This window comes from Phyllopteryx taeniolatus, chromosome 13 (assembly GCF_024500385.1).
Source record: "Phyllopteryx taeniolatus isolate TA_2022b chromosome 13, UOR_Ptae_1.2, whole genome shotgun sequence".
Lineage (NCBI taxonomy): Eukaryota > Metazoa > Chordata > Actinopteri > Syngnathiformes > Syngnathidae > Phyllopteryx > Phyllopteryx taeniolatus.
In genome coordinates, this window is record NC_084514.1 from 22,259,275 (window position 1) to 22,284,214 (window position 24,940).

Consider the following 24,940-nt stretch of genomic DNA (forward strand, 5'->3'; position numbering starts at 1 on the left):
GTGGATGTGCACATATGCTTTGACCACACAATGTGAATGTTTACAGCAGTGGCTCAACAGTAAATCTAATGAAAGAAGAAGATAAAGAGTAGGGAGCCTGCTTGTATACTTTGTATACTATACTGGTTTTATGCCGACGTTCACGCTTTGTAAATATATTTTGTGCGCCAAAGCTCGAAGTTATTCACGATTTCTATTTAAGTCAGGGTTACAAAGCTAGTGTGCAACAAACTAAATCACTGTTTCTCAAAGCATTTTGAGATAAGCAAAGCAGAGCACGAGGAGGAGCCCAGAACTAAAAGCAAATGCTTTTAATGGAAAAGTAATAGTTAAAAAAAAAAAAGAAGTAGCAGCAAGGGAATAGGAAATGAATAGGGCGTGTCAGTTAAATTGAAATGAGAGAGAAACATGAAGTTTTACATTCCACAGTGTGAATTTGAAATCATCTGGAGGCCTTTAAAGGAGCGGGGAGGAGACAAGGAGGAGCCTGGACTAGCAGCTGTTGAATATGTAGGCTACATTATACAGAGGGTCACATTGCTAAGAGATTTTTCCTGAGAATTTGAATAGACTACAGAAGATGGGTGGGGGAGGGGGGAGGAATAGTACGTAACCGTGCCATTGGTTTGGTCTATTTAGTCATTCCAGAGTGCGACAAGAATATAAAGCAAGAAAAGCAAAACCATGACATGCGGCTAGTATTCTAAAATAAATGTTATTGATGAATAAGACAAGCGTGCAGACGAAACTTGACCACAGTTCTCAGCCTCTTCCTGTCTAACAGCTCAGGAAGTTGAGGCCAGAGCTGACACATACAGATATTTTCCCCTTATTTTGCCTTATTTAGTCTGGCTTGACTAAACAGGGAGGAAGAACCAGGGAGGGGTGCAGGGCACAGAGAAGGCGGGATTTGCGTGAAGTTGAGAGCAGTAAGAAAAAGAGAGCAGGCCAACAGTCAACTTGAGAAGTTATGATGGAAGCCAGCGTTGATTCTCAGGAAAGAGGGTGAGTTTGTGAGATGCTTGAAAATCTATTGAATAAACAGTATTTTGTCAAGGCAGTGGGGTGTTGTTGTTGGGGTAAGAAGGGAGGGAGCATAGTCGGGGGGTGGAAGTCAGCAAACCACAGCAGGAAAAACAGATGTGACTCACTAACTAATAAATAGGTCAATGACTACAAAAAGCGGGACTGATGGATTCACGTCATTGCATTTTTACATTGTCTCCCAAAGATCAGGTTTGTAACATGTGATCTGTACCAAGGCCATTGAATCATCTCCATTATGGAAATCCTGACTTGTGAACTTTGGTTCCATATGCACTGAAAATATGCAAGCACTTTTGACCAGGTCTGGCCCTCACTTGCATGTTCAAGGCAGAAATCTTTGTAATGTACACACATATGAGTACAAGTGCTGGATTGTTAAAGCAATGTTTGCAGTATCCCAACTTGAGAGTTTTGATGGGAGACGAGGAGATTATGGGATAATGTGATTGTATTCTTTTTAAGGCACTCAATGAATTCATACTTGGAAATTCAACATTTTCACCCCAGAAAATTATTGTGGTATATTTTAAGTCATTTTGTGTACGTGTGTGCATGTGCGTGCGTCTGTGAGTAATTACAGTAATCATAAGAAACATCTGTATATATACAGTGTTTATAACATTCACAGGACTCTTGTCAACTAAAATGAATGTTTGTTGCCAAGAATCTTGTGATTTGTGACATATGGTCCCTTGCCTTACGAAGAGCTATGATTTATTTTTCTTGTTGCTGTATTATTCCTGAATTGTATCAGAGAAAGACGAATAACACAACACCTAATACAACATATTAGTAGTTCATACAACTGCAAGGGTCCGAATTAAAAAGCTTTCTGACTTAAAGGTTGCAGTGATAGAAATATAATAATTATTACTAGATGCGTACATCTCAAAAGATTAAGGCTGTAAATAGCAAAGGTGTGGAACGCAGGGCCTGCGTCAGGTGGGTCAATCTGGATCACGGGGGGGGATGTATAGCTCCCATCAGCTCATTTTTGGGTTGCATGGACAAATCGAGAACACCTTTACCCGTGCCACCAACAACTTCATGGAGCAATCAAGTAAGTGTCTTTATTAGAAGCTAACGCTGTTATAACGTTAATTTACTAACCACAGAAAACTCAATGCAACACTGTTTACTGTTTGAAGCCACCACTGGCTTAACCGGCTGAGAAGCTCGTTGTGGAGGTGGTTATTATTTTAATTAGTCCCACTGTAACATAACAACGGGGCGGACGTGCAGAACTGCTTGATCACAGAGATAGATAAATAGAAAAATAATTATGTATTCACTTGCTTGTTTAATTCCACACTTGATTGGTGACTATTTGTTTACTCATATTAAAAAGTCAATTTTCCAAAATATGTCACCTTTAATGTTATCTAATTGTTGCACTTTATAAATGAACATCAGAAAGTAATAAGAGTGCTCTCAAGCTGAGTTACAAATTGAGCACTAAAGATATTTTTAAAAAAGCAAATCATGGTTCAAGGTGCTTCTGGAGATAATGTTTTTTTTTATGATAAAGGATTTTAAGTCTCCATGATGATCTTTTGACATAAGCATTCCCCCCCACCCCCACCCACCCCCCCACCCCCAAAATAAATTGATTGTTGCTCTTTGCTGGTATCATGACACTAGATCTGTCCTCAGACACAACATAAATTTAATAACAATGCTGAAATGTATCAAATGTGTTGTGACTAAAGACAAAGTAGAGCCCAAATGGACTTACAGTGAGTCATTCATTACTCATGTGATCAGGTGGTAATATTGCTCTCTCTCTGCTACCCTAGTGAATAAGAAAATGTGTTAATATGTTTACCAGAACATGGTTGTTTCGAAAGGTCGTGGAACAAAATGCTGTTGTGTGATTGTTGTTATTTGAACAGGAAACTTTAACTTTGCAGCTCTGACGCTTAAGTTTGAATGTAATCACTTTTGATATAAATGAACATCTCTTTTGACAAAAACATTCATCCAAATCTGAAAACTCTCTCAGAGAAAACAATAGTTCACTGTTATCAAATGCATCATTCCTGAGCCAAAAAAATTACAAGCAGCACACAGGAGAGTTGTCTCCTGAGGCAAACTAAAGTTGGGACAACTTGCCAGCATGGAATTTGTAACCTTCTCTTTGTCCTTCACAGCCCTACTAACACTCTGACAGGAGCACACAACACCTCCTCCCTCCCCCCTTCAAGGCCATGTCGACCCAAGCCTCCTCCTCCGACCATGAAGCCCTCCCAACTCCCTTCTCGACCTCCTCTACCTCCATCCACTCCTCTGTCACTCCCTTTTATCTCTAAACCTACTTCTCTACTCCCCTCTAACCCGCCTCCTTCATCTCTCCCACCGCCTCTCTCTCCGACCCCACACATTGTTTCTCCCTCATTTCCCCTACAGAGTTCTCTTACCTCTGAGCTGACTCCCTGCTTAACTCCTCTCCCTTCACCCTCACTCCAGGCAGTGTCAACCTCCCTCTCCTCCTGCCTGCCTTCTCCTCCTGTCATCTTGCCACTCTCTCCAACACCAACGCTGAGCCTTATAGATCACTTGGTGGGGAGCAGTTCTGTATGGCTCACAAAAGGACCCAGCCAAGAACAAATCACGTGCATCCTGGGAGAGGAGGCTGCTGGGGTGAGACACAGACACAAATTTTTATCTTTTAACAAAAATATATACATTACAAAGTAAGAGAAGGCTTCTGTTGAAGAAAAATGCAACAAGCTGCTGTTTGTTATTATAAAGCTTTTTCTGAAACGTCAATATTTCACAAAAGTGAACATTTACCACATCAATTTAATTGGGAACTGTGTGAAATTGTTGTTTTTATGACAATGAACTTATTTATTGACCTGTTTATTTGTGTGCTAGGTTAGTTTTTGTTTGTTTGTTTGTTTTTTAAGCAACCTGTGATACTGAGCTCTTACTAATGGTTATAATTAGATGGATGCGCCCATAAATTTTGGGCTAGAATCCATCAATTGCATTGGATGTTATTGTAAAAAAAAAAAAAAAAAAAAAAAAAAAGTCCAGAAAACTGCGGTTGAATTTTTGGAAAGACAGTACTTGACTAATAATACTAGTAATTGTATTCATTGTAATTTTAATACCATTATTTATAGACTGAATAGGGTATTTGTTGACTTCCACGATATTCGTCTAAATGTATTCATTGAACATAATTATTCATTTGCACTGCTGTACTGCTGTATATATATATATATATATATATATATATATATATATATATATATATATATATATATGGATATATACATACATACATACATACATACATATACACACACACCTTGCAAAAAGGATGGAAATGGCTGGAGTCAAGAATTTTTTCCAGAAGAGGCAGGAACATAGGGTAACCTACAAGAGCAGAGGTAGAAAGCACACAGATGGATTAGATTTTGTGCAGACGATGTAATCTGAAGGAGTTTACTGACTATAAGGTAGTGGTAGGGGAGAGTGTGGCTAGACAGCATAGGATGATGGTGTGTAAGATGACTCTGGTGATGGGGAGGAAGATTAAGAAGACAAAGGCAGAGCAGAGAGCCATGTGGTGGAAGCTGAGAAAGGAAGCGTGTTGTGGGGCTTTTCGAGAAGAGGTGACACAGGCTCTCGGTGGACAGGAGGAGATTCCAGAAGACTGGACCACCACAGCCAAAGTGATCAGAGAGACAGGCAGGAGAGTACTTGGTGTATCCGCTGGCAGGAAAGGGGAGAAGGAGACTTGGTGGTGTAACCTCACAGTACAGGAACTAATATATGGAAAGAGGTTAGCTAAGAAGAAGTGGGACACTGAGAGGACCGAGGAGAAAGGAATATATTAAGATGCGAGGTAGGGCAAAGGTAGAGCTGGCAAAACAAGAGGCATATGTATGCCAGGTTGGACACTAAAGAAGGAGAAAAGGATCTCTACAGGTTGGCCAGACAGAGGGATAGAGATGGGAAAGATGTGCAGCAGGTTAAGGTGATTAAGGATAGAGATGAAAATGTGTTGACTGGTGCCAGTAGTGTGCTGGATAGATGGAAAGAATACTTTGAGGAGTTGATGAATGAGGAAAATGAGAGAGAAGGAAGAGTAGAAGTGAAGTGTGGTGGACCAGGAAGTGGCAATGATTAGTAAGGGGGAAGTTAGAAAGGCATTAAAGAGGATGAAAAATGGAAAGGCAGTTGGTCCTGATAACATTCCTGTGGAGGTATGGAAGCATCGAGGAGAGGTAGCTGTGGAGTTTTTGACCAGCTTGTTCAACAGAATTCTAGTGGGTGGGAAGGTGCTTGAGGAATGGAGGAAAAGTGTGCTGGTGCCCATTTTTAAGAACAAGGGTGATGTGCAGAGCTGTTAACTATAGAGGAATAAAGTTGATGAGCCACACAATTAAGTTATGGGAAAGAGTTGTGGAGGCTAGGCTCACAACATAAGTGAGTATTTGCGAGCAACAGTATGGTTTCATGCCTATAAAAGGTACCACAGATACATTATTTGCCTTGAGAATGTTGAATGAAATGTACAGAGAAGGTCAGAAGGAGCTACATTGTGGATCTAGAGAAAGCGTATGACAGAGTACTCACAAAGGAACTGTGGTACTGCATGCGGAAGTCTGGAGTGACAGAGAAGTATGTTAGAATAATTCTTAGTCCCCATGGACCATGATGTTTGCAGATGACATTGTGATCTACAGCAGTGGAAGCAGGGAGCAGATGGAGTAACAGTTAGAAAGGTGGAGGCATGCAATGGAAAGGAGAGGAATGAAGATTAGTTGACGTAGAACAGAATATATGTACATGCATGAGAGGGGTGGAGGGGGGACAGTGAGGCTACAGGGAAAAGAGATAGCAAGGGTGGAGGACTTTAAATACTTGGGGTCAACCGTCCAGAGTAATGGTGAGTGTGGTCAGGAAGTGAAGAAATGGGTCCAAGCAGGTTGGAACGGGTGGAAGTGACAGTGGCACTATAGAGACAACAGAAAGCAGAGCTGGAGGTGGCGGAAATGAAGATGTTGAGGTTCGCTCTAGGAGTGACCAGGTTGGATAAAATTAGAAATGAGCTCATCAGAGGGACAGCCAAGGTTTGATGTTTTGGAGGCAAAGTTAGAGAGAGCAGACTTCGATGGTTTGGACACGTCCAGAGGAGAGATAGTGAGTATATTGGTAGAGGGACGATGAGGATGGAGCTGCCAGGCAAAAGTGCTAGAGGAAGACCAAAGAAAAGGTAGATGGAAGTCATGAGAGAAGACATGAGGGCAGTTGGAGTTGGAGAGGAGGATGCTGCAGGAGATCGGCTTAGATGGAAAAGGATGACACGCTGTGGCGACCCGGGCTTGTCCCGTTAGGGGTCGCTAACGGGACAAGCCCAAAGGACAAGAAGAAGATATATACAGTATACACACAATATTGCCAAAGTATTCGCTCATATGCCTTGACTCAAATATGATCTTAAGCAACAGGGTTTAAGATTACATGAATACACCTTTTATAGATATAAGAGCTTCAACTCTTCTGGAAAGGCTTTCCACAAGGTTCAGAAGGGATTGTTTGACCATTCTTGCAGAAGGGCACTTGTGAGGTCACACACTGATGTTGGACGAAAAGGCCTGGCTCTCAGTTTGCACTCTTATTCAGCCTAAAGGTGCTCTGTCTGGTTGCTGTCAGGACTCTGTGCATGCTAGTCAAGTTCATACACACCAAACTCTCTCATCCATGTGTTTATGGACCTTGCTTTGTGCATTGGTGCACACTCATGTTGGAACAGGAAGGGGCCATCCCCAAACTGTTCCCACAAGGTTGGGAGCAATAAATTGTCCAAAAACTTGGTATGCTGAATCCTTCAGAGTTCCTTTTACTCGAACTAAGGAACCAATATTTTGGACAATTCCATGCTCCCAACTTTGTGGGAATAGTTATTTCATTTCTAACTTTGCTGTGCATCAGTGCACAAAGCAAGGTCTAGAAAGACATGAATGAGAGAGTTTGGTGTGGACGAACTTCACTGGCCTGACTTCAACCCAAAAGAACACTTTTGGATGAATTAGAGCAGTGACTGAGAGCCAGGCCTTCTCTTCCAACATCAGTCTGTGACCTCACAGATGTGCTTCTGGAAGAATGGGCAAAAATTCCCATAAACACACTCCTAAACCTTGTGGACGGCCTTCCCAGAATTGTTGAAGTTGTTATAGCTGCAAAGGGTGGACCGACGTCTTATTGAACCCTATGGATTAGGAATGGGATGTCACTTTAAGTTAATATGTGAGTCAAGCCAGGTGTATTTTATATACATATATTTCACACCACATAGAGAAGATCTTACACATGCAGGCATGCAAAGAGAGAGCATTTATTTTGTCTGCTGAAGGACTCACACCATTACCCAAAGCCCAAGTCCTTACTGATGAACTACTGCTGCCCCAAACTACATTGTTTAGTTGATAACATATACTGTAAGTTGAAGTTTCTCTAGTACAGTTATAGTGTGTTGTACATACCTAAAAATAGTATCAGATATTCAGATACAGCCCCACTCCTCCTCCGCATATTGGTCAACTTTCCACAGCTGGAATTCTTTACATTTGGTTGTACAGCCTAAAGTGACTGTCACTTGCAGGTCTTCCTGGTACAGAGCACAGAGGAGCAAGGTATGATGCTGTCAGTGCGCCTGCCTGAGGAGCAGCAGGCATTGCCAGTACACAACGTGAAGGTCAAACAGCACAAGACGTGTACGTGTACCCATTTACTACTGTATATATATAATGTGGACACTGCAGAACCAGCCTGTTACTCTTCTCCTGCAGTTCTTCACTTAGATGGTTCTGCTCTGGTTTTTGATGACATTTACAAACTCATCTCCTTCTACTGTGTCAGCAGGTAAAACACACACAGACACACCCACAGACAAACACTTTCATGGGAATTCTCATGGCATTGATTTGATCGCAACTGGACTTCTTCTGGTGATATAGTTGCAATCGATCCAAAGCCCTGCGAATTAAATGTTCCAAATGAATGAGAAGATTAACAGGTAGTTTCATGGGAAGATGCACTAAATGGGGACAAAAAAAACCCATTGAGGCACACCTCCCAATTAAGTAAAAGACTGTAAGCTGTTATAGATTCAATTTCTCAAGGTGAACTCGCATTCTATTAGCACACTGTAATTATACGCAAGTAAACAGCAACAATGACTAACAATACATACTGTAAATAATTCAGCCTGTACATGTGTAGGTCTCTATAGGAGAAGAACTATATTTGTTAATTGAAACTGGTGCCACATTTGTAGAACATTGTGATTTCATCCAGCCAATCAAAGGTAATGCTAAAAAATGTAATAAAAAATGATGGTAATTACATAATTTGCAGAGGTTAAAGGTTTGCAGTATATCCTGGTGTTTCACAGAGAGTCACATTAATTTTCTCCCTCATGAATGATATACTGTGATGCAGGGGTGGGCAAACCTTTTGGCTCAAGGGCCACATTGACTTTTAAAAATTGACAGGTGGGCCAAGCAAGGACCAGAGGATTACATATCAAAAATAAACAAAAACAAAAAAAGGCATTTTTAGTGTTAATACTTAGATGTACTTTTAATGGAAACAGTGTTGTTTTGTTGATCACCTTTTTTTGCCATTGCATCAGAGTCTAGTGTTCGTTTTGTTGTGGCAATTCTCGGGTGTTCATCACTCAGCTGGGATCTGTAGGATGTTTTGTTGGAGTCTGTTCACACACATACGCAGAGCCAAACACCGCCAGCATCCTCTGTGTCATATTATGGATTTTTGGAAATGTGTCTGCGCTTAATGAAGCATAAAACTCATCCAGTTTGAGAGTCGAACTTCTCTTTTAAGACATTATCACATTGGAGATCAATCAGTTCCATCTGCAGCTCCCGTGGCGCTGTTTCAGGGTCTTGTGTAACTGAATCTTGGATGTCAGTTTGTCCGATAAAGGTGCTTTGCTGAGCCTGCAAGCTTGATTTTAACCGCTGCGCCGTAGCCATCAGTTCCTGCGTTGATTGGTAGAAAAGTGACGGCTGATGTTATATTCCTCTAAAACCGCAATGGTTTCTTAAATTAGACATACAGCCTTTGACCGAACTTTAGTGAAAAAGTATTTAGTCGTCCATTCTACATTAAACACTCGGCACTCACTGTCGACTTTTCTTTTCTTTGGTTGAAGAACAGTTCAGAGCAGTCGCAGAGTAAAAACAGAACAGCCAAAGTCAAGTCACTGTATCACTATACCTACTGCGCTACCTGGTGGAACCACTGGGCATTACAGGACAACCTGGTGGAAGCATTGGTCATTACAGCACAACCTGGTGGATGCACTCAGGATTACAGGACAAGGTCAACCGAATGCAGTCATAATTTTAATATCCATCCATCCATTTCCTGAGCCACTTATCCTCACAAGGGTCGCGGGAGTGCTGGGGCCTATCCCAGCTATCTTCGGGCAGGAGGCGGGGTACACCCTGAACTGGTTGCCAGCCAATTGCAGGGCACACATAAACAAACAACCATTCACTCTCACATTTACACCTACGGGCAATTTAGAGTCTTCATTTAACCTACCATGCATGTTTTTGGGATGTGGGAGGAAACCGGAGTGCCCGGAGAAAACCCACGCAGGCATGGGGAGAACATGCAAACTCCACACAGGCGGGGTTGGGGATTGAACCCCGGACCTCAGAACTGTGAGGCAGACGCTCTAACCAGTCATGCCGCCTGATTGTGAGATGATTTGGGCAATTCTGTACCAATCTTTGGAGGGCCGCATTGAACGCTCAACGGGCCGGATGTGGCCCACGGGCCGTAGTTTGCTCGCCCCTGCTGTAATGCCGACTCCCATCCAAGCTGTTACTGTAATATTATGGTGAAGGTGCAACTTACTACTTCCAACAATTACATAACATTGTTTGTTGTTGAATCCAATCAGGGACATCCTGACTGCACCACTGAAGTTACCACAAGCCATTTCATTGGCAACACAGAAAGAGGAGTTGGAGATCATCTCTGCTATGGGTGCAGGTAGATATGTGCTCTATAAACAGTAGTATAAAATTTAAGATGGATTTGGGATAGAATTACATCAACAGTGACTCAGTTGAGAAGCTCTTAAAATGGAACACATCAGCCAACGTACAGTACATACTGTAGATACTGAAATATTTGTAAAAGCAGGCCAGAAAATCTCACAACCAGGAATATAAGGGTCATTTTCATCTGATTTAATCAATTATGGTAAATACATACCCCATTGAATTTCCTTTTTGAAAATCAATTACTTTTACTATTATGAGTATTTGAATTATTGGCAGTTGTTATCATTTAACGGTAATAATTGCTTCTAAAAAATATATATATTATTTCGTAATATTTTTCAAACTTTTAATGCCAAAATGTCTTCACTGTTATATGTCCCAAATGAAATTTTATGATTTGCAATGTTTTTTGAAAATGCTAATTATATATTTTTTTAAATATTTTGATATTTTTGTTTGTTGGTCTGCTGTGATATATTTTGAATTATTGGCAGTTGTTATCATTTAACGGTAATAATTGTTTCTAAAAAAAATATATTCTCCAGTAATATTTTTCAAACTTTTAATGCCAAAATGTCTTTACTGTTATATGTCCCAAATGAAGTTTTATGATTTGCAATGTTTTTTGAAGATGCTAATTCTATTTTTTGATACATAGGATTTTTCTTCTATTGCTTAAAACTCATTCATTCACTGCCAGCCTTGCATAGTTGCAAATATGCTTGCCAGAATATTTGACTTCTAAAGCCGTCAATTGCAGTGAATGAGCCGTTTCCATGAAAACTAACACAAATACATCTTAGTATCTTCAGAGTTCCTATTTTTGAGTTTCTTTGTTTTAAGTTTTAACACTGAAAATTGTACAACTGACACGATCTTAATGAAGCTGTTTAGTCTTTACCGTTATGCACTTTTGTTTTTACTGTTATAAAAAGAAGTGTATTTCAATGGGCCACCACCATTTGCTCTGAAAACCTGAAATCATCAATACCTTTTTGAAAATAGCACCTTGGCTGTTTCAGCATGGTAGACATTTACACATGTAAAACCGAGGCGGCATAAATAATTGCTAAATTTGAATTATAATATTTTATTTTACTTTATTTTCTTTTATTTTTTATGAGTGTCTTTACCGTTATTGATCAAATAATATGAAAATGACCCATAAGCTTTGGTGATTTTATTCTAGTATGTATTCTTCACTATGCTTTATATCATTTTGTCCGTATCTATCGGAGACATAATTAGAATTTTCAATATTAGAAATAGATAAATATGGTAACTATTATTCATTTTACATTGTATGTATTGCAGACTTTTGGACATCAGATATGAATCAGAAGACAAAAAAACAGAACGTAGTTTTGGATCAGAGTCACAACAATGTTTACTTGTATATCAACCCGATCACTTTGGCGGAGACATCAACAAAGCAGCCAAAAGACTTTTCTGAGTCCAAACTGGTAATCAAATCCCCTGAAAGTATAATTACCTACTTGCTCAATGGAGAGTCCCTTCAGAAGGAAGACAAAGAGGTCAAAAATCAGATTAAAACTAATTCTAACCAGGATACGAAATTCAAAAGGCCTCCTCCCAGGCCCCCCAGCCTGGGATCAAACTCTGGGATGGGCCTGCTCTTTTCATCTGCCCCCATGGAAAAAAGTTCATCATCTTTGACCTCTGCTAGTGACAGAAACGAGGAAGGAAGGGAGGGGGTAGGTGACAAAGAAACGAGGAAGACAGCATTGACATCACCTCCTCCATCAAGACCTCCTGTTCCCCCGCAGAGTCGAGCCCCCCCCTTGCTGCCTCCTGCTCCTCTCCGCCGCACTTCCTCCAAGAACAGTACAGATGGTGGCGATAAGGGCCAAAAACCTGTGAAGGGACTTGAAAAGGAAGGGGAAGGACTGAGAGAGGAAGAGAAACCATGTCTGCTGGGTGAGAGTGTTGAACTGTTAAACACTGTACATGCAGTGGAGGCTAAAAGAGACAAAATGAAGGAGAAAGGGGATGAAAGAGGTGCGAGCAAGGATAAAGACGAAGACAAACAACAATTTAGTCCTCAACCTTTAGTGAAGAGGCCCACTCGTCCAGTACCTCAGCCGAGGAAGAAACCATGCTCGCTAGACAAGCCTGACAGTGGATTGGCCAGTCAGAATGCCGGGACAAGAGTAGGCCCTCCCTCCGTGGCACGAAGGCCAGATGTGTCACTGTACTCTCCTCAGGGGGGCACCATGCTCGGAACAGATCCTGACTCCTGCTCTAACAGCAGCGCTGAAGAAGATGGAGAGACACACCCGGAGCAAGATCAAAACCATAAGTAGGTCTGGACCAACTGAATGAATGCTGTTAGATAAGCATTCACAATATTGTATTTGTGCAGCAAATATATGTTTTTTTATTGTGTGTATTAGCTGCATTAGTACTAGAAGAACTCAAACTCAATCAAAAACTTAAAAGTGTATAATTTGTAAACTTTTAGTGGTTCCAAAATGACACTAATATCATGACATTGCCAGAGCCTTACTCAGTCAGGCTATAGGTTATTCCATAGTCTTAAAGACTTTCGGGGTTGTCAGGTCCAGCTCTCCGCAATCATATACATTATGAGGGAGTTGCTCATTTTAAGACATTTTAGAATAGTCTGTCGAAACCTACGCCTGTTGCGACCATGTCTAAGTCAAGTGCAGTAGGTAGACTACTGGTTTAACAAGATTTTGGATCGTGGCACAGGCAGACAGATTTGGAGGTCTAAGGATGTGTGGTGGATGTCAGATAGTGTGGCTCAGTAGCTAGAGTGGGTCATCCAGTAACAGAAGGGTAGCTGGTTTGAATCCCAGCTGCGACTGGCCGCATGTCGAAGTATCTTTGGGCAAGACACTGAACCCTAATTGTTGTAGATATGAATGCATTGTTGCATTTTTAAATCATCCCACCGGCTGGCATTGGCGGGCACACAAAAGAGAAGGGGTGGAGACAGATACATTTAAGTCACTAGCGGTTATCCCCAGCTCAATCTGTATTTAATAAGGGTATCCCCTCACGTTGTCTATTGCCACACCGGTCGTGAGCAGTGACAATACTCCAGTCACGCATCGATCACTCTTCCGCACAGAGATGTCTACATGCAAGACTCATTGCGCTACATTTGAAGGGACTCAGAGCAGCCGCTTTGACTGGTGGCACATGAAGTCGACTGTGTCCACTCCCGCAACGGTGCAGAATGCCCTTTTTTACACATGCTGGTTTGCGCACATCACTGAAATTACGAGAACTTGGTCGAATCCGCCTCCGTGCAGATTCACACCAACTGCCACGCCAGATTTACATTGGTCAGAAAAATAGAATTGTTCCTTTGTTCACATGAAACATTCGCAAAATTGCGTGTCGTGTTTGGATGCGATTAAATACTGGACAAGTAGTGCAAGGACTAACTTTACTGTACTCCTCTTTTTAGTAACCCGTCAGAGAATCATGGCAGTAAAATAAAGCGGACGCCAACCACCATCATGTTGGGCAAAGCTCGTTCCCGCCTGTCTACTGTTATTACCGGCCTCATCAGTCATGACCGTCGCCTCTCACAACGCATTGTGGAGCTGGCTAGAGACCCACTGAGCTATTTTGGAAACCTGGTAATGCATTACCTTGAAATATAATCATACACGTTTCAAATCATCTAGCGCAACGAATCAAGTTCAGTTTTCATGTGTGATTTGTAGGTGAAAGAGCACCGAGCATTCACCCTGGAGACCATGTCCAACCACTCCACCTCCACTGAGTTGTTACAGGAAATAAGGCAGATGATGACTCAGTTAAAGAGTTACCTACTACAGAGTACTGAACTGCAGGCCATGATGGAGCCACAGCATCAATATTCACAAGACAAACTGGGTATGATTTATGGAGTTTATCTTTAGCTCTTGCTAACCTGTTTTGCCGAGACACTATACAAAGAAATTATTGGATTATATACTGACGGATTTTGCACCATGTGGACACCTTCGTGGACAAAACACGCACAAAACACAGCTGTTAAATTACGATCCAGTAATCCCTCATTTAATGCGGGGGTTACGATCCGGACCACCACCGCAATAGGTAAAATCCGCAAAGTAGCAACGACATCTGTTTATTATTATTTTTACGTATTTTAAAGTTGTACGAACCTCCCCAGACTCTTATTCATCTTCTCCACACTCCTATTAACCTCTACCATACTCTTATAAACTAAGTTTATATACTCTTAAACTCCTTTTACACTCTTAAACATAGAGTAATGCACAGTAGTACTGTAAACTGTGTATATTTCATTCCTTGTAGTATGTGTTTTAATGAATTTTTTATTTTATTTTTTGACCATTTTAATGTGAACACCGTACATCAATATTTTTTTCCAGCCAGTTTTCATTCTCTGTGCCATTAGGATATAAAGCGATACATTTGCTCATGTCAAAGCAGAAAAGACTATTGATGTATGTATGATGATTTTATAGCAATTTGTTTGTGCATGTACATTTTAGTACAGGTTAGTAAAGGAGGGCACAGGGGTTTTAAGATTCGGGAAAAGAAGGATTCAATGTCAACTCTTGACTGAATTAATGGCTCAAGAGATGTTTCCAATAGTGTAGGTTATGTGTATATGTAAACTAAGACCAAGTTTGAAACACGTCGATTTTAGCAATGGAGAAATCTAACAGGGATGATTTGTGCATTGTGACAATGCAGAGAGCATAGTCGAAGCAGCTCTGTGTAAGAGTGTACTGAAGCCACTGAGGGAGCCTGTTTACCGTAATCTGGAGAAACTGCACACCAACAATGGCAGCCTTAAGCAAATGGCACACAACCAGGTATAGAAACATTTTTTATCTCTGTGATTTAATCATCACATGCTCAATTGCTTTATTAAATGAGGTCTGTGCAATTTTGTGTAAATTAGTCTGTAGTTCTCGGCAGTACAACCACAGCTCTCGGAGTCACCACTGCTGTCCCAGAGGCGTCAGCTATGGAGAAGATTAGTGTGAAACTCAGTAATCTGCATCTTGAATACTCTCCTCCAAAGAAGATTGAGCTACTGCTGAAGGCTTGTAAAATCATCTATGACTCCATGTCAGTCAGCTGTCCAGGTACGGGCCCAAACACTCATAAAACACGTTAAGCGCAGTTTTGTTTTTCCTTTTGTTTTGTTTTTTATTTGTCACTAAACAGACTGCGAAAATGTTAGTCTTCTTTGGGCATCTTTTTTATAATATATAGAGACATTAAACTGTCTGGCAGAGAGGCCAATGTCAGTTTACAAGAGTCAGTCTTGCCTGTCCAGAAACTGGAAATTTTCATCCTCAAAAAAGTGCTGTTTCTCTTAGAGGTGCAGGTAGACAGCTGAGTCTTGAGCTGAGGAGCATGTGTCTGCTAACCCCACCCCCCTATTTGAGTAACGTTTTGCAACAAATCTGCAGGTCCTGGGCTGACACGAATGAAATGACAACCCAGAGATTAAAATCTGTTTCAACAACAACAACAACAAAATTAACACCCATTTGCACAGGAAGCAGGACAGCCAAACGCTACAAAATGAAGAGAATAGACAATTCATTCATTCATTTCCCGTACCACTTATCCTCACTAGGGTCACGGGCGTACTGGAGACTATCCCAGCTAACTCTGGGCAAGAGGTGGCATATACCCTGAACTGGTCACCAGCCAATCGGAGGACATATATAAACAAACAACCATTCACACTCACATTCACACCTACGGGCAATTTAGAGTCTTCAATTAACCTACCATTTTTTGGGGGAGGAAACCGGAGTACCCGAAGAAAAACCACGCAGGCATAGGGAGTACATGCAAACGTCAGAGAGGCGAGGCCGGATTTGAACCTGGGTCCTCAGAACTGTGAGGCAGATATGCTAACCAGTAGGACACAGTGACAATTAATTTGAACAGATATTCAAATATTTTTGTAAATGTAGGTCAGTGCTGATAATGTTTAGGCGAGCAGAGAAGGCCTTGCTAGCGCTGACCAACAACCAATGGCAGGTACATATTCAGCAACAATTAAAAAGAGCCATGTGATTTGAAACATTGCATGTTAGTTATAAGACATGAGTTTGATACAAATTTTGCGTAATGTTCCCCAGGAAGTAAATCAGCTATCCTCTGATTTGTGATAACATGTCTGGATGATTTTATAGGGCGGGCCCATGGAGCTGATGACTTCCTGCCTGTAATGATGTATGTCCTGGCTAGATCTAATCTGTCAGATTTACTGATGGATGTGGAATACATGATGGAGTTGATGGATCCTGCGCTAACAATAGGAGAAGGTAGAGTACAGAGTATGTTCCCTTACACAGCCAAACTGACGATCTGCTCCATTAATGGCCTCTGATTATAATTTGTATGCGTATGTATATGTAGGTTCATATTATTTGACGACAACGTACGGTGCTCTTGAGCATATCAAGACGTTTGACCAGCAGAAATCAGCTCCACGTCAGCTCAGCAGGGAGATTCAGGACTCAATCCAACGTTGGGAGAGACGACGCACACTCAACCAGGAATGTTTGGACCAAAGATCTGTTCAGGTTAACTCTCTCTCATATTCTCAAACATAAAAAAGTAATATAAAGGTTAGGTTTATATTTATCCTAATCTCAGGCTATGTAACCCAGAAAATGTAGACTGAACTCAATCAATTAATCAATCAAATTTATTCAAAAAGCCCTTTCACAGTTACAGTACATGGTGAAAAAGTTATCTCCCCTCTCTTGGGGCCCTCGCCCGTCCTTGCTCACGACGGGCGCTTAACTTGGGCTCGGTTTGGCGGGCTATGACTGTTTTTTTTTTGGGTGGCTGCTGGGTCCTGTGTTGGGCCCTGTTGGTGGCTGGGGTCCCCATGGTCTAGTGGTGATGGGGGCGGTGGCAGCGGTGGGCCTCGATATGGCGGGGCGCTTCGGTCGGGCTGGGGACCTCCCTGGGTCCTGGGGGGGTCGGTGGCGTCCTCCTGGATGGATCCCCTGCTAGTTATCTCCCCTCTCTTGGGGCCCTCGCCCGTCCTTGCTCACGACGGGCGCTTAATTTGGGCTCGGTTTGGCGGGCTATGACTGTTTTTTTTTTTTGGGTGGTTGCTGGCTCCTGCGTTGAGCCCTGTTGGTGGCTGGGGTCCCCATGCTCTAGGGGTGATGGGGGCAGTGGCAGCGGTGGGCCTTGATATGGCAGGGCGCTTCGGTCGGGCTGGGGAACTCCCTGGGTTCTGGGGGGGTCGGTGGCGTCTCCCTGGATGGGTCCCCTGCTGGACGGGCTCGTCGACTCGGACACCCCCTTGTTTCACCCTTCCTCGATGTGCCGCCTCAGCAACTCCGTACACCACTTGACTAACATGCATGAAATTTGGTGTTCATTCACTAATACATTTGATAGAAACACCATGCACTTTAATTGGTGCTGAGATCACTAATAACAATACAGGTTATACTAACATATCAACTCACAGGTTCTTAAAGGTGTTTAGACACTAAAAAAGAATCCCAGCGCACCGCTCGACAGGAGCACTGCCTTGCTCATTTTGCCACATCCTGTACTGCCCTTTTCTGTCCTCTCTTATCTTGATCTTGTTCTCTTGGTTAGTTATTTCATGTCCTCACCGAGTGTCTCCCCCCTAATCTACAAATAACTGTTGTAATGTTACTTCTGTTCAAATATCTAGACTTTCTCACTGTTCTGCTGTGGTTTTCACCCCTAGTCCCCTTGTCCATTCTGTCCCTCTGTCTGTCCCTTAAAACTATATAATATATATTTATATATTCATCTTCCGTTCTGCTTATCCTTACTAGGGTCGCGGGCATGCTGGAGCCTATCCTAGCTATCTCCGGGCGAGAGGCGATGTACACCCTGAACTGGTCGTCAGCCAATCGCAGGGCACACATAAACAAACAACCATTCGCACTCACATTCATACTTACGGGCAATTTAGAGTCTTAAATTAACCTACCCTGCATGTTTTTTGGGATGTGGGAGGAAACCGGAGTACCTGGAGAAATCCCACGCAGGCACGGGGAGAACATGCAAACTCCACACAGGCGGGGCCGGGATTTGAACCCCGGCCTTCAGAACTGTGGGGCAGATGTGCTAACCACTCGTCATCGTGCCGCCTGTATACAACCCCTATTCCAATGAAGTTGGGACGTTGTGTTAAACATAAATAACAGAATACAGTGATTGGCAAATCATGTTTGACTTATATTTACAACCCCAATTCCAATGAAGTTGGGAAGTTGTGTTAAACGTAAATAAAAACAGAATACAATGATTTGCAAATCATGTTCAACCTATATTGAATCGAATACACTAAAAAGACAAGATATTGAATGTTCAAACTGATAAACTTTATTGTTTTTAGCAAATAATCATTAACTTGGAATTTTATGGCTGCAACATGTTCCACAAAAGCTGGCACAGGGTCATGTTTACCACTGTGTTACATCTCCTTTTCTTTTAACAACATTCAATAAACGTTTGGGAACTGAGGACACTAATTGTTGAAGCTTTGTGGGTGGAATTCTTTCCCATTCTTCCTTGATGTACAGCTTCAGCTTCAGCTGGTCTCTGTTGTCATATTTTACGCTTCATAATGCCCCACACATTTTTAATGGGAGACAGGTCTGGACTGTAGGAAGACCAGTCTAGTACCCGCAGTCTTTTACTACGAAGCCACGCTGTTGTAACACATGCAGAATGTGGTTTGGCATTGTCTTGCTGAAATTAGCAGAGGCGTCCATGAAAAAGATGTTGCTTGGATGGCAGCATATGTTTCTCCAAAGCCTGTATGTACCTTTCAGCATTAATGGTGTCTTCACAGATGTGTAAGTTACCCATGCCATTGGCACTAACACAGCCCCATGCCATCACAGATGCTGGCTTTTGAACTTTGCGTCCATAATATTCCGGATGGTTCTTTTTCTCTTTGGCCCGGAGGACACGAGGCCCACAATTTCCAAAAACAATTTGAAATGTGGACTCGTTGGACCACAGAACACTTTTCCACTTTGCATCAGTCCATCTTAGATGAGCTCGGGCCCAGAGAAGCCGCCGCCGATTCTGGGTGTTGTTGATATATGGCTTTTGCTTTGCATAGTAGAGTTTCAAGTTGCAGTTACGGATGTAGCACCGAACTGTATTTACTGACATTGGTTTTCTGAAGTGTTCCTGAGCCCATGTGATGATATCCTTTACACATTGATGTTGGTTTTTGATGCAGTGCCGCCTGAGGGATCGAAGGTCACGGGCATTCAATTTTGGTTTTCGGCCTTGCCGCTTACATGCAGTGATTTCTCCAGATTCTATGAACCCTTTGATCATATTATGGACCGTAGATGATGAAATCCATAAATTTCTTGCAACTGTACATTGAGGAACATTGTCCTTAAACTGTTCGACTATTTTCTCACGCACTTGTTCACAAAGAGGTGAACCACGCCCCATATTTGCTTGTGAATGACTGAGCAATTCAGGGAAGCTCCTTTTATACCCAATCATGGCACCCACCTGTTCCCAATTAGACTGTTCACCTGTTGGATGTTCCAAACAGGTGTTTGATGAGCATTCCTCAACTTTCTCAGTCTTTTTGCCACCTGTCCCAGCATTTTTGGAAGGTGTTGCAGCCATAAAATTCTACGTTGGTGATTATTTGCTAAAAACAATGTTTATCAGTTTTAACATTAAATATCTTGTCTTTGTAGTACATACATATATACATATATATACATATATATATATATATATATATATATATATATATATATATATATACATATACACACATATATACATATGCATATATACATATGCATATATACATATGCTTATATACACACATATACACACATACATATACACGTATATACATATATACACACATATATACACATAAATATACACGTATATACATATATATATACATGTACATATATAAACTGATATGTATATATATTATTTGGTGCATTCAGTTAACATATATAACTTTGCAAGTAAAATAATCATCTTGCTGTATGAACACACAATTACAAACATTGACATTCAACAAATATACTTACCAAGTATTTATGAATCACTGAAAAAAAGGTTCTTGGAGTTTGATAACACACTCATTCAATTACATTTTATTTTGACTGTATGAATGTTCATGGTTGTAACTCTTGTGGTTATGGGTGTTGTGCAGGACTTCTTGACAGTGTGCTGTCCTGACATTGGAAGTAATTCCAAAACTCTAGGCATCCTTCCCACCACAACAATCCAACAGCTGGCTGAACAATGTGCTGCACACTTTGAACAAGGTAGATACATGAAACTTTTAGATACATGAAAATAGATAGATCAGTTTCTACATGTGTAATACACAGGTGTCCAAATACTCTATCAAGTGTATTTTACTATGCTTGAGTGTAATCTTTGGACCAAAATATGTTTGGTTGATAATAGTTTCTAGTGATGGTCCCTTTCATTATAATGGTTCATTTTCATGTAATTTGATCAATAACGGTAAAGACACTTTGAAAACAAATACGCAATTTAGCATTTCTTTATGGTGCCTTGGTTTTGTATAGGTAAATGTCTCCCATGTTGAACCAGCCACACTTTAGGTTCTATTTTGAAAAAGTTACTTATATAAAATTTTAGGCATTCATAGTAAAGGCAGTCCTTACTGACAGAGGAAATGGTGGTGGCCCATTAAAATACACTTCTTTTTGTCATGGTAAAGGCAAAGTGCATAACGGTAAAGGCATACACAGCTTCATAAAAATTGTGTGAGTTGCACAGTCTACGTGTTTCCCTTCAAACTCTGTATATACAAGAGCATAAATGATCCTAACTACTCACCACATTAAAGCCACTCTTGTCTTTATTTTGAAAAAGTTATTTATATAAAATTTTAGGCATTCATAGTAAAGGCAGTCCTTACTGACAGAGGAAATGGTGGTGGCCCATTGAAATACACTTCTTTTTGTCATGGTAAAGGCAAAGTGCATAATGGTAAAGGCATACACAGCTTCATAAAAATTGTGTGAGTTGCACAGTCTACATGTTGCCCTTCAAACTCTGTGTATACAAGAGCATAAATGATCCTAACTACTCACCACATTAAAGCCACTCTTGTCTTTATATCGACATACAATAGTTCCGACACTTTCACAAATTCATACATATTCATTCATCTTTCACAAATAACACCATTTATTTTGCTGTCTTGTGTGAATGCAAAATGCCTGCCTATTCCTGGCACATAAGCTTGCAGATCCCTCTGGTGTATTGCAACAACATAATGGGACTCTCGCCAGTGGCATTAACGGTAAAGACAGCTTGAGTGACAAAGGAGGACTGTTTGTAAAAGAACCAACAAAAGGAACTCTAAAGACTAGGATGCATGTGTTAGTTCTCATGGAAAAGGCATATTAAGCAATAGGAGAAAAATCTGATATATTTAAAAAAATGGAATTAGTATCTTCAGAAAAGATGTTGCAAATCACAACACTTAACAACTGCCAGTAATTCAAATACTCATATCAGTAAATTTAAATGATTTTCAAAAGGAAATTCAGTGGGCCATGTCTGTACTGTTATTGATCAAATGATATGAAAATGATCCATATACCTAAGTTCTCTATGTGTAATAATTTTTTCTGTCCTCCAGATTCATACATGCTCAGCATCCATGAAGGTGGTGTTCGTCGGCCCCTGGCCCCTACGGAGCTGGCACTGAGTGTGAAGAACAAATGTCAACCAGGAGCATATTGCTTCATCTATCACCCTATAGACCATGGGCCAATCCAAGGCTGCTGGCCTGGCCGCAGCTGCCCCACTAGCCCGCCCCCACGACCACCTTCACAAAGCGCTTTAAAAAAAAATTCAGCTGTTGATAATGAAAAACCAGAAGCAGAGGCAAGTCTGATTAGCTGGTAATTGCTTGACTGCCGCAGCGGCTACTTTTGTATTGCTATGTAACAACACTGGTGCCAAATGCTCGATAGAAAATGTGGCTTTACCCGGTGCTTTGATGAAGCCTGTAAGAATTTTATATCGTTTTTTTTCTCTTCAGTCAGTCTTCTGTTCGTGCAATGTTCAAATATATAACACAACAGCTATGTGATAAATTTACTCAACAGGGGGTCTGGAACTCCTTTTTGTAAACGTACTTTGTTTATGCTGCTATGTAATGTTAATCATTTTGTTTATGTATGTTAACTAGAGACCAGTCCAGGGTGAACCCCGCCTCTCTCCAAATGTCAGTTGGGATAGATTCTAGGTCAACCGTGGGTCGTGACTCTGAATAGGATAATCGTCATAAAATGGATTGATATTTAATAGGGAACACTTGTTGATGCTCAAAACAATTCCTGCACTTTGATGACTGCCAGGTTCAGGACCAACTAATAAGGGTTGGGTATCGTTTGAATTTCCGGTCCCGATTCCATTTCCTCATTTCGATTCCAATTCCAAAGGATTCTCGATTCAGATTCTTTTAGGGAGCTGGGTCAAAAAAGTTTGCATGGTTTAAATAAAGGGTGTCCAAATTATGAACATCCATTTTCGTAGCTGCCTGCAGCATAAACTAAAATGAACATTTGATTTGGGGTTCTTTATAACCACTATCAATATCAAACCCATGAAATGAAAGGCATTGCCTGTGGAACTAACCCAATTGACTTAATATTCATTGAATGTTTCAGTTAAATGTTAAATACAGCATTATTAAAACAGTTATTTGCGACTGTTTTATCACATCAAATGGTTTATATGTGGAAGTTTTAACATGACTTCCTGTTTTAAGTATGTAGCCTTTTATTTTGAAGGGGTCGCACCGGAACTCAGCAAATAACTTCACATGGCACCGGTAAAAACGAAAGTGAAATGAAAAAGACTAATGAATGGAACCAAATGCTCTGTAAAACATTGGTTCCTTTACCTATCCATGGATGAGACACAAGGTTAATGTTTGTGATACTGTGGCATTCACGTTTTTGTGAATTTTGCCCCAATTCATTGTGATGTAAAGTTGCTAGTTTGACGTTTACCTCAATGTTAAGCTTGTAATGCGACTGTTTCTACTTTCTTTCCAGTACGGTAATTTGTATTTTATTTTTGTGTCTGTCATCAGTTCTTCAGTTGGTTTGAAGGCTAAAATGCTAAAAACCATCAGTGCAAGAATGGAACCCACCATTCAACTTGTTAGGTGCCTCAATGTTGGCAGAGACGTATTTTATTGTTTCACTCACCCAAGTGACTTGACTGAAGTTTCGCGCGGTGTCGGCTGAGGCTCTGAGCAGGAGGCAGCACGTCAGACTTCTACACATCGTGAAAGCCTCCTTTGCACAACATAATCTTAATCTCTAACTCCATCTATCAGCAAATCTTCCCTCACCACCTCCACAAATCTCATCTTTGGTCTTCCTTTTTGCCTCCTATCTGGCGGCTTAATTACATATATAGTACCTGCCTGACTGTGAAGTACACCAAAAGATACCCAAAAGCTAGACATCATGCAGAGATCTAAAGAAACTCAGGAACAAATGAGAAAGAATGTAATTGAGATCTATCAGTGTGGAAGAGGTTACAAAGTCAGTGTTCATAATTCCACCATGAGGAGGAGACTGGGCAAAAAAAAAAATGGCCTGCATGCCAGAGTTCCAAGATGAAAACCACTGCTGAAAAAAAAAAGAACATTAAGGCTCATCTCAATTTTGCCAGGTCTTGATGATCCCCAAGACTTGTGGGAAAATACTCTGTGGTCTGGAGAGACAAAAGCTTAACTTTTTGGAAGGTTTAGGTCCCATTACATCTGGCGTAAAAGTAACACTGCATTTCAGAAAAAGAACATCATACCAACAGTAAAATGTGGTGGTAGTGTGATGGTCTAGGGCTCTTTTGCTACTTTAGGACCTGGAAAAAAAAAATACTGAAGGACGATGTCTGGCCATCTGTTCGGGACCTCAAGTTCAAACGAACTTGGGTTCTGCAGGAGGACAATGATCCAAAACACACCAGCAAGTCCACCTTTTAATGGCTGGTAAAAAAAAAAAAAAAAAAAAAAAAAAAAAAAAAAAAAAAATAAATGAAGAGTGGAGTGGCTTGGTCAAAGTCCTGACCTAAATCTATTGTGATGCTGTGGCATGACATTAAAAAGGCGGTTCATGCCCGAAAACCCTCCAATGTGGCTGAATTACAACAATTCTGGCCAAAATTCCTCCACCGCGCTGTAAGAGTCTATGATAAACGCTTCATTGCAGTTGTTAATGCTTAGGGCGGACCAAACAGTTACCAGGTTTTAAGTGGTAATCACTTTTTGACACAGGGCCATGTCGGTTTGGATTTTTTTGTCTCCCTTAATAAAAACCTTCATTTAAAAACTGCATTTTGTGTTTAGTTGTGTTCTCTCTCTTTTTGTTCTGTCTCTTGACTAACATTTAAATTTGATTGACGATGGGAAACATTTTGGTGTGACATACCCAACACATACACAATAAGCAATCAGGAAGAGGGCAAAGCTTAGATCTTTTGAAATTTAGGCAGGGACGTCCTGGACCCAAAATTCAGCCCGGGAATTTAGATGGAGAGGCCCCCGGTGCGCACAACTGAAGACCGAATTTTTTTGTTCCTCCTGGCTTGGAACGAAGCCCCGAATACAAACCAATGAGCGGTGACCGTGATTTTAGGTCTCATCATTTTTGCCGTTTACCCTGTATGCAAATTGCCTACCCAGTACAGCAGCCTTACACGTGGAATATCTGTCTTAGGGATGCCATAAATGCTCAAAGAATCCTTTGTTGACAATCTGTATGTACATC

General features: G+C 41.1%; 1 protein-coding gene across 2 annotated transcripts; it reads left to right on the forward strand.

Moving 5' to 3' along the window:
- The first annotated feature begins 562 nt into the window (after nt 1-562).
- rin3 (Ras and Rab interactor 3) lies at nt 563-24,507 on the forward strand. Of its 2 annotated transcripts, XM_061793769.1 has the most exons (14): nt 563-1,005; nt 3,198-3,687; nt 7,667-7,778; nt 7,854-7,926; nt 9,998-10,089; nt 11,418-12,423; nt 13,561-13,735; nt 13,823-13,994; nt 14,829-14,950; nt 15,040-15,226; nt 16,295-16,426; nt 16,521-16,687; nt 20,320-20,434; nt 21,790-24,507. In XM_061793769.1, the coding sequence occupies exons 1-14, from the start codon at nt 971-973 to the stop codon at nt 22,056-22,058; spliced, it is 3,147 nt and encodes a 1,048-aa protein (XP_061649753.1). In that variant the 5' UTR covers nt 563-970; the 3' UTR covers nt 22,059-24,507. The 2 variants fall into 2 exon arrangements, with proteins under 2 accessions (XP_061649753.1, XP_061649754.1); XM_061793770.1 differs by lacking the exon at nt 3,198-3,687 and having other exon boundaries at nt 566-1,005.
- The last annotated feature ends 433 nt before the right edge of the window (nt 24,508-24,940 follow it).